Consider the following 17,302-nt stretch of genomic DNA (forward strand, 5'->3'; position numbering starts at 1 on the left):
TTAGAGCATTAAGAGCTTTCTTGGAGCTTAAGCAACTTTACCAACTTCGAACCAAGCCCGTCGGCAATCTTATCTTTTGATCACATTACAAAATTAAATGTTCAGCAGCTGGTAAGTTCAGATCGAGTATTCTGTCGAAGAAAATGTCTTTCTTCTCTCCCAGTATAAAACGCCTCATTGACACCAAAGAGAAAGATAAAAAGAAGAAAAAAAAAACTTCTATATATATCAACTGACTTTTTTTCTTTTTCTGTATCTCAATGGTCGGACAAAAAGAGACAAATGAAAAAATAAAACACCAACTAAATGAAAAAATTCAAATATCTTGCAGAGATTTTTATGTTTTTGTCTTCTATACGTACCCATTTGGTCTTTCGCCGCCGTTGCTCTTAGCTGTTCTTCTCTGCAGATCTGCATCGTAGTGTTGGAACGCAGCATCAAGAGCCTGGCAAAGAGAATCGTTCAAGATCAATTTTAAACCGGACTCTTGGTTTGGCTATATAAACTGGATATAGATGCAATAAGAGTTGAAAATATAAACTTAATCGAGACATAATGTAATGCAACTCTTTCTGTATATATTGGAAGAAACTAACCTGTTGCATTGGGCGAACCAGTAAAGAAACCTGATGCCGGAGATCAGATTGCACTGACTCTTTCATTGCCTGAGTTACATGGAGTTTAATAAACCGTATAGTATACCATATACAATATGATTCGACTTCTAATTTACCCAAATTTCATTTTCTTAAACGCATTGGTATAAAGAGATTAGGATCTACTATTCTACTGTCCTAACAGATATACTCCCAGTTGCTTATTTTGTCAGAAAGATGAAGAATATCGAAGCTTACATCGAGTTTTGAATAAGTATTGGACATTGCATCCTTCAGTTTACCAACCTGCATAATAACAAAACATCACAAGAACCCACAAAAGAGATTCGGTATAATAACTTGCTCTTGGTGTATAATAAGTAAGATTAAATGTTCATCGAGAAAGCCTAGGAATCAATGTATGTAGCAAACTTTGGGATTGGGAGATTTGAAAACTACAATAAATTACCTTGGTATGAAGATATGGGGTCGTTATCGGATAAGATGACCAAAAATGTCTTAGTAATTCTTGTATTGATGTCCAATGCTGTAGATGAAAGAAGAAAGTCCTCTTATCCATAGACATTACTACCCAATCTTCACTAATCAGTACATATAGAGCTTCTTGTCACTTAGGACACTGGAAAATGTCGGACTTACGTGTAGAACTTCATCCTTATTGGACTTTGGTAATCTGTCTAGAAAGCTCTCTCGTGGGTTCTTCCCAATAATATTTTTGGCAGTTGAGATAGTACGGGTTAACGAACTGAAAACCTGTAGGGTCAGCAATTTTTAGCTCAGGCAACAAAGCAATAAGTTATGGTTTCTCTAGTCAGCACACATTTTATTATGAGATAGAATAGCACCTCGAAGGAAACTTCAGGCTTAATCAACGGATCACTTAATCCTGTAGCTCTAATCTCCACAATGGATTCTTTTAGTAATCCATAAGCTTCATGGACATTTCTCTTTAATCCCTTTGCTCCTCTGGGTACATTGACGACGTTTCCTTGTTGAGATTCAAAGTAATCACGAGGATCCTGATTCCAAACAAGAAAGGGTAAGGGGATTAACGCAGCATCCATCATCAATTGTGAAAACCTTTATATTGGCAGAAAGCCAAACCTTGATAGAAAGCGGGGCTAACGGGAAGTTTTGTGGTGCTTGAAGATCCTCCATTCCTGCTACACGGGACATTCTTTCCAATCTCTCCTGATTAGCGTCCTTGGTGGTCTCCCCATCAGTTTTGCTTACTAACAGGGGTAAAAAGAGAGATGGATAGCAAGGTCAGATGAATATAAAATGTGGCATTGCCCATCGATTAGCACAGTAAAAAAAAAGAAGCAAACGTGAAACATAGTAGAATGAAACATCAAACCTTGTTTAACCCGTGTGAGAGCCTCTGCAACAGTCCTCGTATCTTCTGAATCAACATCTGCATACCAATTGAGAGGAATATTATTGTATATTTACCACCAAGAATTAAAGTCAACAGGCCAACATAAATGTTTACACTTCATGAACTGTCTACCGTTATAAAATGTTCATTAAGATGAAAATATTCAAATGAGGTGCTTAGAGGTGTTTACCAATGCTTCTGCCTTCCAATACAACAGCAGCATGACGATTAAGATCTTGCAAAAGTGATCGTTTAAAGTGGTCATTCTGTGGTTCAACAACATCCATGGTGCCATCACGCTGGATCCCGTGGTCCTGTGTTACAGGAATGTTAAATTCACAATATAAGATAATTTGATACAGTATATTGTAAATAATCTTTCAACCGCATACAAAGAGCACAATGTCAATGTTGAGATTAAAGTTCTCTAGATATCAGTTTTGAGCTACTTCTCACACATGCTAATATAAAAGTATCGGTCATGTGGATAAGCAAAAGCAGTAACTTAGAATTATCTGAAAGAAACTAAATTTCTTGATTTAACAATTCTGATCAGGTTCGCTAAGACTTCTAGAAAACAAAACATGTGACACACATGGTAACGAATTTGATTCTTAACACCGTTAGTATTGTCCCAGTTCTTGCCATACTATTTCTTTCAGGGATAGACAATACGTTAACACCAACACTAAAAACATCGACGAAAGACATTTCTGTCTATGTGAATCTGTACAGTATTAACTGAACATTGAAATTTTCTTGCAACAGAACCATTGATGAGCTATTTTGAAATTATCCAAACCTTTCACATACAGTGGTAGTTAAGTTACTTACCATAAGATGACTGTAGTCGTCTCCCTCGTCAGCCTCCATGTCAAGAGTTGGATCAACCCGTCTAATCTACAGAAATAACATTCAAGCCAGATGGATATGCCACATATATTTTCTTTTCAAGCAAAATACATGGAAATGATTAATCCATAGAAGAAAACTAACCTTTTGACGAGTTTCCCGAGCCAATATCTCATCAGGCTTCAGAAATACAGCGAGTTCCTCGTCCTCAGCAGCTTCTGCTGCAGCTACTGCTGTATTTTTGGTGCTGTAAAGATACTCTGCTCTAAAATATTTTGTCCAGAAGTCTTTTTCTGTCATCTACCGTAGGAAAATAACTACCAAAGCCAGTTAAGATTCGTCTTATTTGAAGATTAAACCTATAAACAAAGATTGTCACGGTGTGCTAGTTTTTGTTACCTTACTCGGAACATAATTTATGAATGCCTGCCGTACAGCCGGCTTCTCAGCAAAAATCTGAAAGCGTAATGAAGAAAACATAAGTGAGAAAAGGACTGTAGCATGAATGAAGTAACATTTCAGTAATACTTGTAAGGAATTTACTGGCTAAGCAAGCACAACATAGAAGGTGGGCTGAAAGCTGTTAAAACGGTTCATATTCCTCACTCATATTCTCACATTGGACTGAGAAAATTCAAGCACATGATGCAACCTGAACACCTATCAATGGATTTCTCACCCAATCTATCACTAACTGCGACTTCAGCCCCATAAATATACAAACTTATAATGACGACCTTTAAGAATCCAACTTGGATTCGGATTCCGAAACTTATAGAACACTATCACTAATAAAAGAATAACACAGTGAACCAAAGAGCTCACCTGAAAAATGATCTCAGGTGTCAAGTTAAACGTCACTCTATTAGTCTGAAAGAAGAAAAATGAAGAAAGTGGTTAGCAAACCAGCAGAGATTTCACATGATAATATGATATTATTATATCAACACATAAATGTAATTAATCCGAATACATCAGTGTAGGTGCATCGTTTTTTATTTTCTTACACAAGCATGTACATGAACATGGTATAACTAAAGAGGCTGTACTAACTGCCAGGAAGGAGCTGAGTAAAATGGAACCATACGTACCCGTCCATCAGTAGATGGTTTGTTACCAGAAACCATCATGCTCTTAAGCCCGAGCTGCTGCTTTGACTTTCGGATGGAATCTCTACCAAGTAATTTCTACAATCAGAATAAAGTCAGTCAGTAACTACAACGACACTGAAGAGAACGAGAAGCAAGGGAAAACAGAAAGAAGAAAGTAACCTTCCTTGTAGCCCAGAATTCATCTTCCGTCAGGACTTTACTTTCCACAAATTGCTTATGCAATCTCTGCAGCTCACTTCATACCATGTATATATTACTCAATGAGCCAATGAAACTTAAAACAAACAAAAAAAAAAGGCAACTTGATGTTCTGATTACGACGTACCTATTTTCTTTAAGAAGCTTGAAGCGTAGCTCGAATTCTTTAATACTGAGTTGCTCGGTAGATGTCGAGACAGCTGCTTTCTTAGGCTCCTCGTCAGATTTAATAAGGACCGCTGTTTATAGTTTAAAAAAAAAAGGTTTACAGAATAGTTCCCCAACCGATAAAAAGCAAAACAAAGGCAGATGGAGCTTACCGACGAAGTCACGGCAAGTATGCATATCGGGATAATTTTCAAACTCAAAGATATGATTCCGTCCCTGTAAACCAAAGATGAGGAGGAAACTTCAAAATTCAGATAAATTTTTTTGAAGCACAGAATGAAGAATGTCAAGAGAAGAAGAGACCTGGTAGGTAGTGAGATGGAGCCAAGGAGGTTTACTAGATCCTTCTTTGGTATTTTTATGACCTGAAAAAAAAAATTGAATGAAATTTTTGATAATAACAAACTGTGCGAGACGAAATCTCCAGGCAACTGTGCAAATGACTCATTGAATCAGAGAATCTGTAACATACTTTTGATGTTTTTAGTCTGCAATTTGAGCTTTGAATCTGATTTGGGATCATTAGGGACGAAGAGTAACATCACTTCGTTCTGCGAATTGAAGAAACAGTTATAAGCAGATCGATAGGTGTTATTACTCAAAACAAAAGAGAGAGCGAAAGGGAAGGCTCTTTGCATACAATTCTGAGAAATCCAGGAGTTCCTGGATCTTTGATAGAGCTCTTGTATTTGACTCCTCGGTTCTCCACTTGCTCACCAGCCATCTCAAAATCGGTGGATCAAGCTATACTGGAATCTAGGGTTTTATGTTGTTCTCTATGAACGAGACGACGGAGAGAGAGAGAGAGGTGAACGTTCGACTCCTCTGCTCTTGAGGGAAAGAGGCGTTGTTTTTTTATTGTGGAATCGCCGAGCCCAACCAAGGATCCGACCCGAATCACTGTTTAATAACTATTCGGCCCATTAACAACAACTTACTTAAAATTTTGTGAAAAAAAAAAAAAAAACAACTTACTTAAAAATAATTTGTTTTTTAAAATACGGTGACGTAATATTGTTTCTTTCCCTCGTCGCTCGTCCTCTGTTTTCCCTCTCTCGATCATCATCTTCTTCTTCTTCCTCTGTATTTTTCTTGCTTCTTGCTCCATTATTCCCACCGAACTTTTCACTCTTCTACTTAAGAACCATGGCTGGACTTCCTGCATTTCCTAGGGAACCCATTGCGTTAAACCTGAATCCCACTTCCATCATCACAAGAATTCGTGCATACCATCCAAAGTTTCATCAGTCTTTGGCTTTTCTCATTGTTTCCGGGGGTTTGTTTATACGCTCCAACTATTTGAAAACCCATTTGGAAGAAGAAGGAAGTTACTATCTTGACATCTTTCTTGTTTGCCTGGTTTTGATCATCGGTCCAAGAGCAATGATTAGAGTACGTCAAAGACTGATGGTCAGGTTGGGTGATTGGGGTTTCGCTCTGATTAAGGGCGTTAGTGCTGTGGTTTCTTTCACCTTCTTCCACTGGCTAGGGAAAAAGTTAGTGGGTGAAAAAGATGTGTACATTGCCTTCGCCTCTCTATCTCTTTCACCGACGATCTTGGGATCGCACAGGGCTTTCTTATTTCAGGATACACCTTGTTGCTCCGAGACTACCCTGAGCTTCCAAATACTATCTACATCAGTTCTGCGTTTACGCTTCTACTAGCCATCATGAACACGGCGCAGCCACCGCGGAACCAGCGTTACCACAGAGCTCGAGATGGCGTTTAGCCCGGCCCGATAGTACCAATTGGCGATTGAACCGGCCCAATAGTATGAGTTGGTGATTTGCTTTTGTTGGAGAAACTAGTTCATCGTAGTATATATAGAAGAACATTTTCTAATAGATAATTTTTTTTTTTTTTTTTGGTATTGGCTTCAAGCCTTTAATTGTAGTTGATAGAAATCTTTTACCAGGATCAATACAATGTGTGATAAGAGTATTAATATCGCTGATCAATGTTACTTTTATATTGTTTAAACATGGAAAGAGTGGGAAACAATGTGATGGATATGCAATAAGGTAGTTCAAAAAGTTAGGTGTGAGACATTCACATGTACTGTGTACACTAGAGGACAAAAAAAGCAGTGGAGACTGGAGAGATCATTTGACTGAGTTCTGAAGAGTTTTTGACAATGTAGAGGAAGTCAAATGGTTTGTTTACTCTAGAGCCTGAGCCACATCTGACCCTTTCCGGAGGATTATTTATATGCTTCGTGTCTTTTGACCTTTTTGTTAGTCAACGCAAGTTGGATGTTTATTTTATATACAGTTAAGAAATTGGATTTTTAATATATAACAAAAAAAAAAAAAATTGTCCTCGTGCTCTCTATTTTTTTTTTTCTGGTTTAAATTTCTAATTCAAAACATGTAAAAAGATATTAAAAAAAAAAAAATTGAGGAAGTTCCGTTTTTTCTTACTGATATCTTTTTTGTTACAAGTTTGTTAAACAAATTTAGTTATGTGGAAGAATATAATTGGTCATGTGATAAATGAACAAAAATAATGAGGGGCTTCAAAATAAGAGTAAACCCTTTGAAAAAAAAAAAAAAAAAAAAAAAAAAAAAAGTAAACCCTTTGTTAGGGCACACTGCACAAAAAGAAACCCTTTTTTTTTTTTTTTGGGGTAAAAGCAGAAACCCTATTTTTCCTATCACACAACAACAACAAAGAGAAATGATGATGACTCTTGAGAGGAGGATTTGGAAAGTAATAGCCCTGTTGTCTCTATTCACGATCTCCATATCACTCTACAGTCTCTGTCCTTTATCGTCGTGTTCGTTCTGGTTTGCGGCCATGGGTGCCACAATCTTGTACGTGGCGTTGCTGCTCATCTCGCACTTGGGCACCAATATCCGCATCTACAAGGAAGAAGAGCCTCCTCTACCTGCTACACGAGCGACCTACTCTGTAATTCTTATTGCAGCCATGTTTTATTTCCCTTACTATTACTCCACCATCCATGTCTTGATGTATGTATGCTCCATGTTTGCCTTTCACTACAAGAAAACAAGCCAATAGCGACTACACTGTTAGTCATTATTTAGTCGCTAAAAGGAGTGTTACGACCAAATTGCGACTAAAACCTGTAGTCGCTAACTGAGAGTCGCTAAAATTTATAGTCGTAATGTAGTCGCCAAATGGCGACTACATTACGACAATCTTTTGTAGTCGTAAATGAGTCGTAAATCAGTCGTAATGTAGTCACTAAGTTAGTGACTAGTTTACGACTACATTAAGACTATTTGTATAGTCGTAAATTAGTCACTAAATGTAGTGACTACTTTACGACTACTTTACGATTATGTATTTAAATAATATTACATATAAATATTTATATTTATATTATAAATATTTATTTTGATTTATCTTTAATTTTATATTTGAATTTTGTTTTACAAATTCTCTTTAATTGGATTTACATCTAATTCTTATATTTGAACAATTATAAAAATAACTACAATTAATATTACATAAACAAAACACATCTTAACAAAACACATCTTAAGTATCATCATATTCATTACAACCCAAGTTCAAAAGATTAACAAAAAGAAAGAAACATCATATTCATTACAATCCCAAGTTCAAAAGATAACAAAAAGAAAAAACATTGATCAAGAAAACAACAAGAAAAGCTTCTTCCAATCGTTTCCCAAGTTAGCTTCGTCTGCTTGTATCCTTCTCAAATCTGGAATTGATCCCTGTTATAACACAATACCTTAAGGTTCTGTCAAGTTGAAAAAATGAAGGTACAAAGAAAAAGAAATGATCCCAGATGATTGTATAAGATGAGCTAGAAGTGAAGAGTACCTTAAGCAGATGTTGATGGAGTTGGAGTTGTCTCTTTAGCTGAATGGCTTGCAACAAACTTCTGAAACCGCGGATCACATTCCCTCAGAAAATCTTCCACGATGGAGAATTGGTCAATCTTGCCGTTCTGGGCAGCAATAACTTTGGATTGCGCAGCAAGTTCTGCATCACGCCGCTGCAGTTGAGCAGCCTGTTCTTCATCATGCGCAGCAAGCCGCTCCAGTTGAGCAGCCTGTTCTTCTATCATGCGTTGAGCTTTCTTCAACTGTTCTTCGAGAGCCACAAAGGTAGTTGAGCCACATGCTTGCTTATGCGTTCCATCGACAAGGCAGTCCTTGAGGCTTCCAACTCCATAAGGTGTTCCTCTTGAATCCTTCTCAGTGGACTTGAAAATAAGAGAAAAGTGGAGGTTAGAAGATGACAAATTAAACTCCAAGACTATAAATGTGTATTGGTTTTTTAAAAAAGTTACCTCCAAGAAAATTTCTGTATATTCTTCTGTTGTGAGGTCCCGTGGCCGTGATTCTCCATCTGACACAGCAAAAGACTCTGCCTCGAGCTGAGACAACCTCTCTTGAACAGTCTTCTCATATGTCCCTGCAATCTTTTCTGCCTTCCGATCAACATATGTACCATCAGGCTTTGTATGTGCCTTGATGAAAACCTCACCAAGTCGGACTTCTCTTCCCAATTCCTCAACCTGCAATGTTATAAGAGATTAACTTAAAAAAATAACAGTTAAGTAAGAATAACAGTTAAATAACAGAGTAAATAACACTTAACCATTTCGTCTTGAAGCTGTTGATAAGACTTTGGCCCTGAGAGGTGGACATGAGGACCTAGGCCGTTACGGTCAGACATACGGGCCTGAGAGTAGGTTTTACTCTTTTGTTGTGCTTCTTCAGTGTCCCAGTAATCCTCCATCGTGCTCCAGAGAGTGTCTCCAATCCAGGTTGGTTGAACTCGACTAGTCCTCACATTGCTAACCATGTCTTTGATCCGCTTTTGACAGATTTTCTCAAAAGCTTGAACAGTTCCGGTTATCAAAGGATCCCAGGTGTGGGTTTTCTAGAAAAAAGGAGCTATTGTTAGTGAAAAGAAGACATGTAAAGCTATGTGACATAAGGCTTATTGTAAGTGAAAAGAAGACATGTGACATATATCCTTACCGCGAACTCAATGAAATATCTCTCTTGTTTGTCCCGCGGCACACATGTCCAGCTGTAGAAGGGACCTTCGAATTTGTTTAGAAGAATTTTAGTAATCTTCCGAACAAGTTTTGACCCTTTGTCACGAGTAAACCTCGAAAAGAAACAATACAAGAGGCATCAGTTAATGAGTCAAAAGAAACAATACTTCAACCAGTAAACATAAACAATACTTCAACCAGTAAACATAAACATGAATCTCAATACACAAGCAATATATCATAATACACAAGCAATGAATACACAAACATGAATCTAAAGACACAATCCTAAAGACACAATAAACCAAACGAAATCATAATAAACTTACTCTCGTTATCATAATCACAATCCTAAAGACACAATAAACCAAACGAAATAAACATAAACCAAACGAAATAAACATGAATCTAAAGACACAATCCTAAAGACACAATAAACCAAACGAAATCATAATAAACGAAATAAACATTGACCTACAGATTTCTCTTCTAACATTCACAAAACACCATTACAAAAATAACAAAAAAAAAGAAAAATCATACCATTGGGTGTTCGGTAAGGGTGTGGGAGAGAGGACCGTGGTGAACTTATCCCGACCTGGCACCACAAGCAGGGCATTTAGAGCCCGAACCACGTCCTCCTGGAGCTCCGGCAACACCGTAGAAGTTTCTTCTTCGAAGTTGTTGCCCTGGGACGATGGATGCGATGGATGACTACGAGTCTGATGACTACGAGCCTGAGAGCGTTGAGCTGGAGAAGGCGGAGAGTCATCTTGAAGAGTTGCATGAGTCGCTGGATTGTAGTTAACTTCTACTGAAGGAGACCGGCGTACTTGAGGTGGAGGTTGGCGAGTAACGGAGCCCTGAAATAGTTGTTGAGGCGGAGGATAGTCACGGATCTGGGATTCCGTTGAATGTCGTGGCAAAATGGGGACTTCATCAGGTGTCTGCTGCGTACGAGGAGCTTGGACTGCCGGCGTGAAGTCGTACTGACTGGGTAGATTAGTATGTCGTAGTCTTGACCCTCCGGGAATCTGAGAATGATTACGATCGAGTTTTCTCTTTCTTCCTCGAGCAGGCATCGTGTGATGATTGAGACGAGAGACTGAGAAGAGAGATTGAGAAGAGAGAGTGTCGATTGAGAAGAGAGATTGAGAAGAGAAAGACGATTGAGAAGAGAGAGTGTGAAGAGAGACTGTCGATTGCGGCTTTAGGGTTTGTCTCGAGGAACCCTTGTCTCGAATGAGAAGAGATAAGAAGATTAGGGTTTTTTTTTTAACGGAATGTTAATGGATTTGGGCCTAAATTGGGTAATTAACCTAGATTTGGGCCTAAATTAATGCAATGACCTTAAACAAAAAAAATTTCTAAGTTCAATAATTCTATATATAACTAAATTCAATAATTTCTAAGTTCAATAATTTCTAAATTCAATAATTTCTAAGATTAAGAATTAATTTATAAGTTTAAGATTAGAGTTTATAATATATTATTCTATATATAATTTCTATCTTAATTATAATAATAAATCTTCACATAAATTATTTTAGTATTTATTAATCCTTAATGAATATTGAAACAAAAAAAAGAAATAAGGAAAAGATTCTATATATAACCAATATAGATGCTTTAAATAGAGCATATTCATAAGTACAAATCCTATGCAAATATTGTTTGTGAATAAAAGTAAAAAAATGATAGGCTTCTTAAAAAATGCATCGAACGGATGCATCATAACTCTTCTATCCGAGAGACATCTATTGTTCTTGCAAACACTACATGGACAGAAAAACTTACCGCCATTATTCTGAACTGTATCTTGGCTACTTCCAAACGAGAATTGGTCCAACCCCACTAATTCGAATTCTAATGAAAAATTTCCCGCCATTATATATATATATATATATATATATTGTGTTTTTTTTAAGAACTATATATATATTTTTTGGAGAAAATAAAAGTTTTTATAAAGTCAAATTTTTTTTTTGATCTACATTTTTTTTTGGGGAAGGAAAGACAATTGTGTTGGAATGAGATGACAAATGGATGCAATTTGTTTTTAAAGACTACACCTATGCCACTAATAGGCGACTACTCAATATCAGTTGGCCCCCACAGAAAAAACACGTTTTTTAACTGTCTTTTATGACTATTTGGCGACTACGCGGTGACTGTTTAACGACTCGCCGAATGAGTCGTAGAATAGTCGCTAAATTGACGACTATATTACGACCATCTAATGTGGTCGTAAAGCAGTGACTGTTTGGCGACTAAATTACTGTAGTCACAACATAGTCGCAAAGTGGTCACTATCTGGTCGTTATTTTTGGCGACTACAAATGTAGTCGCTACTTGTAGTCGCTAATTGACTGTTTTCTTGTAGTGTTTGGTATCGCCATATTCCAGCTCAATTCCCCCATGGACACTAAACACGCTTTCTCCACCTTATTCTTTGGTTTCTACTCTGCTTTCCAGGGATTTGGGATTGGTAATTGGCCAGATTCACAACGTTACTTTGGGTGGGTTATTGTGTTTACTTTTCTTTTTGCAAAGCTCATCTTCCCCATTAACGGCATCTATTTTTAGAGTATCAATCTGATTTGAATTGGGAATTTTGATGTACCCTCTACAATATCTTGCTTTGATTCTTTTTCCATTTCACTTCATTCAAGATATTCTTTTTATACGTAATATGGTTTCAAGTATAGAGAGAAGACTAAAGAGGCCCCATGCTCTCTCTCTCTACTCTCTAGTGTGCCCGCTACATGGCGCAGAACAAGTTCTCGATAAGCTTAAGTCATCTCTCTAGCCTATCAATTCTCTTTTGAGTCATTGATAATTGTTATCAGTGTTGTTGTGGTGATCACCATCTGCATCCACTCCTCTATAGTAGTCCCAATATGGTTGAAAATCCAAGTTCTTGCTTGTCCTTCATCTGTACAGCAAAGTTAGGGACCTAGGGTCCAGCGCCTTGTCTTTAGAGGTCAACCAATAGGTTTCATTCACTATTTGCTCTCAACCAATTGTTGGGTGAGTAGGTCTACAGAGGTCACTTCAACTACGGATGAAGAACATGCTAAATACTTGGAAAAGATCTTGGAAGAACAACACAAATCTCATAAAACTGATGGCATCCATATGATCCAATGAGAGAAATATATATACTGCCAAATCCCTTTGTTATTTACAAAAGAATCAATCTAACAAATTATATAAGATGGAATTTTGCAGCCAATAATACAAAGAATGTTGAAAGTGAAGTTAAAGAAAAGATCCACCACGACCTACTACATGTTATATTTGGCATATATGTATACCTTCCTAATCCTATCAACCTCCTCTAATCCTAACTTATAGTAAGCAGCTGCTGAAGAGACGTAAAACATTAAACTCCTCCTTTTGTTTCATATAGTCTTCCTTTAATTTACACAAATAGTCTACAAAAGAATCACTGAAACATGGGTCGGAGATAGCACATTCTATTGATCGTAGCGCTCTGTTTCCACTCTGTTTTCGAAGGCATAGCAATTGGGATCTCAGAGACTAAACCAGATGCTTGGAGAGCTCTATGGACAATAACACTCCACAAGATATTTGCAGCTATCGCCTTGGGAATTTCTCTCCTCCGTATGATCCCTGACCGTCCTTTATTCTCCTCAGTCACATATTCTTTCGCATTTCGCAGTTTCGATGAGCTTGGCGTGTGGGGTTTTTGTGTATGTGTCTGTGAACCATTTGTTGGCAAAAGGGTATACACCAAACAAGAAAGTTCATGTCAATGAGCCTCGTTATAAATTTTTGGCTGTGTTGTTTGGAGTTGTTGTCATCGCCATTGTTATGATATGGGACACTTGAAAGAATGAAAAAAAAAACACCAATTGTTTCAAAATATTATTGATTAGAGACTACAATATGTATGTTCGATTTTTCTGGTTTGTAATTTTGTAAAGAAAGGTTGTTGGTTTTGGATCATTAATATGCATTTTTCACCATTCCTTTAGACTTAGAGGGGGGTATTGGTTTGAGATTTAAAGAGAATTTTAATGACTTTAAAAGTTTTGTAAAATATGTTGTTATTCAATCCAGACTTTTTAAAACTCTTTTAAAATTTGGTGTTATTAGTTGTGGATTTGTAAAAAGTTGTCTTAAATCTTGATAAATATAGTGTTATTGGATTACGAGTTTTATAAAGTCATTAAAAATTTTATGTTATTCAATTAAAACAAAAGAATCTTGGATTGTTAATGAATTCAAATATTATGTTATTGGTTTGAGATTTTATATCATAACAAAAGTCATGAAAACTCTTTCATCAAATAGAGAGATTGTGAATCATAGAGTCCATGACTTTTTGTTGTTCTTTTGTTGAAAATGAAAACGTGGAGTTTTTGGGATATATATTCATAGCTTGCTCTGTCCTCATCTCTTCGATTTTTCTCTCAGACTCAAAATATCTTTATAGTAACCTTTTTCTTACGTATTGGGTAGAGAGAAAATTTTCTTAATTATATGTTCGGTGGTTAGTTCATATCAACTATCCTTAACACTAAATGTCAATTATGTGTTCGGTGGTTTATGAAAGTCATCGTGGTGAAACATTGTGTTGTGAGGATATATATTCATATCTTGCATAAACCATCGTGGTGAAATTATGTGTTCGGTGGGTCTAGTTGTAAGGAAGATGAGAGAGATAAGTAAGAGATTTTTTTTTCACAGAAAGTTGAATAAATAAAAGAATATTGTGTAATATTTTTTTAGAAAGATTTTACAAGATTTTACGAGAGATTTTACTAGATTAGGAAAAACAAATCAGTAAGATTTTAAAAAACTTTCTAACAATCATCTAGAATCCTTCATTTTATACTTTCCATGATTTTATTTTAAGTCATTAAAATTCTCTTAAAATCTGAAACCAATACCCCCCTCTTAACTACTTAGGCCAATGATAAGAGTTGTATCCAAACGGTGCGGATTATATGATGGGCCTGTAACTGTTTTTTTTTTAGGACGAGAGAAATAGAAAAATAAAAAAATAAAAACACCAATTGAAAAGATTTGATTAGAAGTTTAGAACTGTATGTTTGGTTCTGTTTGTAAAGAAAGGTTGTCGATTTTGGATGCTTATGTATGGAGCAATCCTCGTTTTGTACTTTTGCAGCATCAACCAACATAGGTTGAATAAATGGATTCATTTGTTCATATTATTTGCAAGACATGTTTACATTGAAATAATAATAAATAGCGATTTGGAAATTTAAGTTTTCAAAGATATATTTGAGATAACCGTAATTATACAAAAGCACTTCATGATGGTGGAAATGTATGGTGGAAATGTATTTTTTACCGAGTTATAAAATAAATTTACCAATTAATTTTATTTTACTACTTTCCTCCCTCTCAAGTCTAACCACATCATTTTATTTAACAACTTTTCTATCCATTCTCTATCCATTCAAAAGCTGATGACAACAAAACCAAATCATTGAAGCCAAATGAACTTTGCCCAGAATATGTATTTGTGGTTTCAAATGCTTTGGCAACTAAGGTGATTGGTGTTATGGAATTATCTCGGTCATGCCTCAGTCTCAGCGTCTAAAAACAATATACCACATACTAATGTATAAAATGAAATTTAAAGTGAAATATTACTTTCTAAAAACAATATACTACATAATTTTTTAAAAAAATTAAAGAAAAATAAAATTTATGACTAAACTCAACTTAAAATTATAATTTACGATAAATGTATTGTAAAGATCACACTTTCTCTTGTGAACTTATGTAAAAAATTGAAAATTTTAAAACATTACAATCCATTTTAATAAATAATTAAATAATCAATGATCACAATATTCATAAGTTTTACAACAAAATATACAAAAAGTGAAATGTAAGTCATTAAAAAACTAATATGTATTATGTAGCATATTTTGAGAGAAATACCTATTTTTAAGTAGAACTACAACTTTATAAGAGCTCGGAAGCTTCTAACTCAAGAGAAGCAGTACAAAATGATAACTGCTAGATAACTCTCCAAATTCTCCTTTCTATTAATGGATCTAAGGATGATGTCTTCTTTAGTTGCATTATATAATCACTAAAAGAAAGTACTAATTATTTCACTGAAAAGTAATTATATAATCACTGAAAGTAATTATATAATCACTGAAAAAAAGAACTAATTATCATTGAAATCATCACGATGTCTTGAATCTTTTTTAGTTGCATTATATAATCGGATAATCGGTTATAAATTGGAGATTAATCGGGGACTAGTTTTAAGATTTTTTATTATTATTTATAATTAATAATACAATATATAGATTCATGGTTATATAGATTGTTTATAACGAAAATACTAGACAGCTCGATTGGTTTAAAACTCATTAATAGTACTTGAGGGAACGTGTTCGACCCCTTCATTTTGAGTTTTCTCTATTTTTCCCTTTTTATTAATAAGGGGCAAAACGGTAATTTAATAATCATCTTCCTCACACCCGATCCAGAAGCTGTAAACCCTAATTTATGGCTGCCAAACTTTTTTTACCTCAATTTATACTAATTTTATCATCTTTTCAATTGGATATGACATAAAAATAGTAGATCCCCACATCAAACATCATATTTTCGAGAAAAATCAACCAAAATCGAGTTTTTTTTTTTCTTCCGATTAGGGTATAATCGCGGCGGCTCCCCACTGCCGAGCGACTCCTCGCCGTGTAATCGGCCAAATCGGCCGATTTTTAGAACAGGGCTATTACTCCACCATCCATGTCTTGATGTACGTATGCTCCATGTTTGCCTTTGGGATCGCCATATTCCAGCTAAATTCCCCCATGGACACTAAACACGCTTTCTCCACCTTATTCTTTGGTTTCTACTCTGCTTTCCAGGGATTTGGGATTGGTAATTGGCCAGATTCACAACGTTACTTTGGGTGGGTTATTGTGTTTACTTTTCTTTTTGCAAAGCTCATCTTCCCCATTAATGGCATCTATTTTTAGAGTATCAATCTGATATTGAACTGTGAATTTTGATGTATCCTCTACAATATCTTGCTCTGATTCTTTTTCCAATATTTCACTTCATTCAAGATATTATTTTTATACGAGATATGGTTTCAAGAATATATAGAGAGGAGACTAAAAATATATAGGCCCCATGCTCTCTCTCTCACTCTCTAATGTGCCCGCTAACATGGCGCATAACAAGTTCTCTAGCCTGTCAATTCTCGTTTGAGTCACTGATAATAGTTATCGGTGTTGTTGTGGTGATCACCATCTGCATCCAGAACCCATAAAACTGATGGCATCTATATGGTCCAATGAGAGAAATATATATATATATATATATATATATACTGCCAAATTCCTTAGTTATTTACAAAAGAATCAATCAACAAATTATATTAAGATGAAATTTGGCAGCTAATAAATACAAAGAATGTTGAAAGAGAAGTTAAAGAAAAGATCCACCACCACGACCTACTACATGTTATATTTGGCATATAATCCTAACTTCCTTCCTAATCCTATCAACCTCCTCTAATCCTAACTTATAGTAAGCAAGCTGCTGAAGAGACGTAAAATATTAAACACTTCCTTTCGCTTCATATATAGTCTTCCTTTAATTTACACAAATAGTCTTTCATTATTGATTAGAGACTTTTTATGTGAATGTTCGATTTTTCTGGTTCATTAATATGCATTTTCCACCAATCCTTTCTTTAGACTTGACTACTTTGGCCAATAATAAGAGTTGTATCCAAACGGTCCGGATATTAATATGATGGGCCTTGTTTTTTGAGGAGGAGAGAAAAAGAAAAGGAAAAAAACACCAATTGTCTCAAAAGATTTGATTTGTCTATAGTCTTATTATATGTTTGGGTTCTGCTGGTCTGTTTGTAAAGAAAGGTTGTTGTATGAAGCAATCCTCAGTTTTGTACCTTTGTAGCATCAACCAAGAGAAAGAGAG

The 17,302-nt window shown here is 35.7% G+C and overlaps 3 protein-coding genes and 1 long non-coding RNA gene across 6 annotated transcripts in view; all 4 read right to left on the bottom strand.

Moving 5' to 3' along the window:
- Positions 1-198: 198 nt before the first annotated feature.
- Positions 199-5,238, bottom strand: LOC104758857 (general transcription and DNA repair factor IIH subunit TFB1-1). 3 transcript variants are annotated; one of them, XM_087494480.1, is made up of 20 exons: positions 4,966-5,238; positions 4,798-4,876; positions 4,629-4,690; positions 4,478-4,541; positions 4,285-4,396; positions 4,119-4,194; positions 3,939-4,034; positions 3,673-3,717; positions 3,247-3,303; positions 2,992-3,147; positions 2,830-2,895; positions 2,186-2,309; positions 1,975-2,031; positions 1,722-1,849; positions 1,463-1,636; positions 1,257-1,370; positions 1,066-1,143; positions 855-902; positions 597-665; positions 199-445 (listed from the first exon to the last, which is right to left on the bottom strand). In XM_087494480.1, the coding sequence occupies exons 1-20, from the start codon at positions 5,047-5,049 to the stop codon at positions 353-355; spliced, it is 1,782 nt and encodes a 593-aa protein (XP_087350606.1). In that variant the 5' UTR covers positions 5,050-5,238; the 3' UTR covers positions 199-352. The 3 variants fall into 3 exon arrangements, with proteins under 3 accessions (XP_087350606.1, XP_087350608.1, XP_087350607.1); XM_087494482.1 differs by having other exon boundaries at positions 2,992-3,164; positions 4,966-5,154; XM_087494481.1 differs by lacking the exons at positions 4,478-4,541; positions 4,629-4,690; positions 4,798-4,876; positions 4,966-5,238 and having other exon boundaries at positions 4,119-4,184; positions 4,285-4,341.
- A 2,560-nt stretch (positions 5,239-7,798) lies between these two features.
- Positions 7,799-8,524, bottom strand: LOC147924923 (uncharacterized). Its single transcript, XR_015587711.1, has 2 exons — positions 8,140-8,524; positions 7,799-8,030 (listed from the first exon to the last, which is right to left on the bottom strand). It is a non-coding gene; the product is annotated as an uncharacterized LOC147924923 (long non-coding RNA).
- A 727-nt stretch (positions 8,525-9,251) lies between these two features.
- LOC147924924 (uncharacterized) lies at positions 9,252-10,585 on the bottom strand. Its single transcript, XM_087497009.1, has 2 exons — positions 9,872-10,585; positions 9,252-9,441 (listed from the first exon to the last, which is right to left on the bottom strand). Exons 1-2 carry the CDS (start codon positions 10,408-10,410, stop codon positions 9,252-9,254), a joined length of 729 nt encoding a protein of 242 aa, XP_087353135.1. The 5' UTR covers positions 10,411-10,585.
- Positions 10,586-15,802: 5,217 nt separating this feature from the next.
- The window catches only part of LOC104758863 (BTB/POZ domain-containing protein At1g55760), a 31,060-nt gene continuing 29,560 nt past the window's right edge, over positions 15,803-17,302 (bottom strand). Inside the window, exon 5 of the transcript XR_015587069.1 lies at positions 15,803-15,837. The gene's annotated coding sequence lies outside the window, so the exon portion shown is untranslated. The remainder of the gene's footprint in view (positions 15,838-17,302) is intronic.

This window comes from Camelina sativa, chromosome 17 (assembly GCF_030686135.1).
Source record: "Camelina sativa cultivar CO46 ecotype springtype chromosome 17, ASM3068613v1".
Classification (NCBI taxonomy): Eukaryota; Viridiplantae; Streptophyta; class Magnoliopsida; order Brassicales; family Brassicaceae; genus Camelina; species Camelina sativa.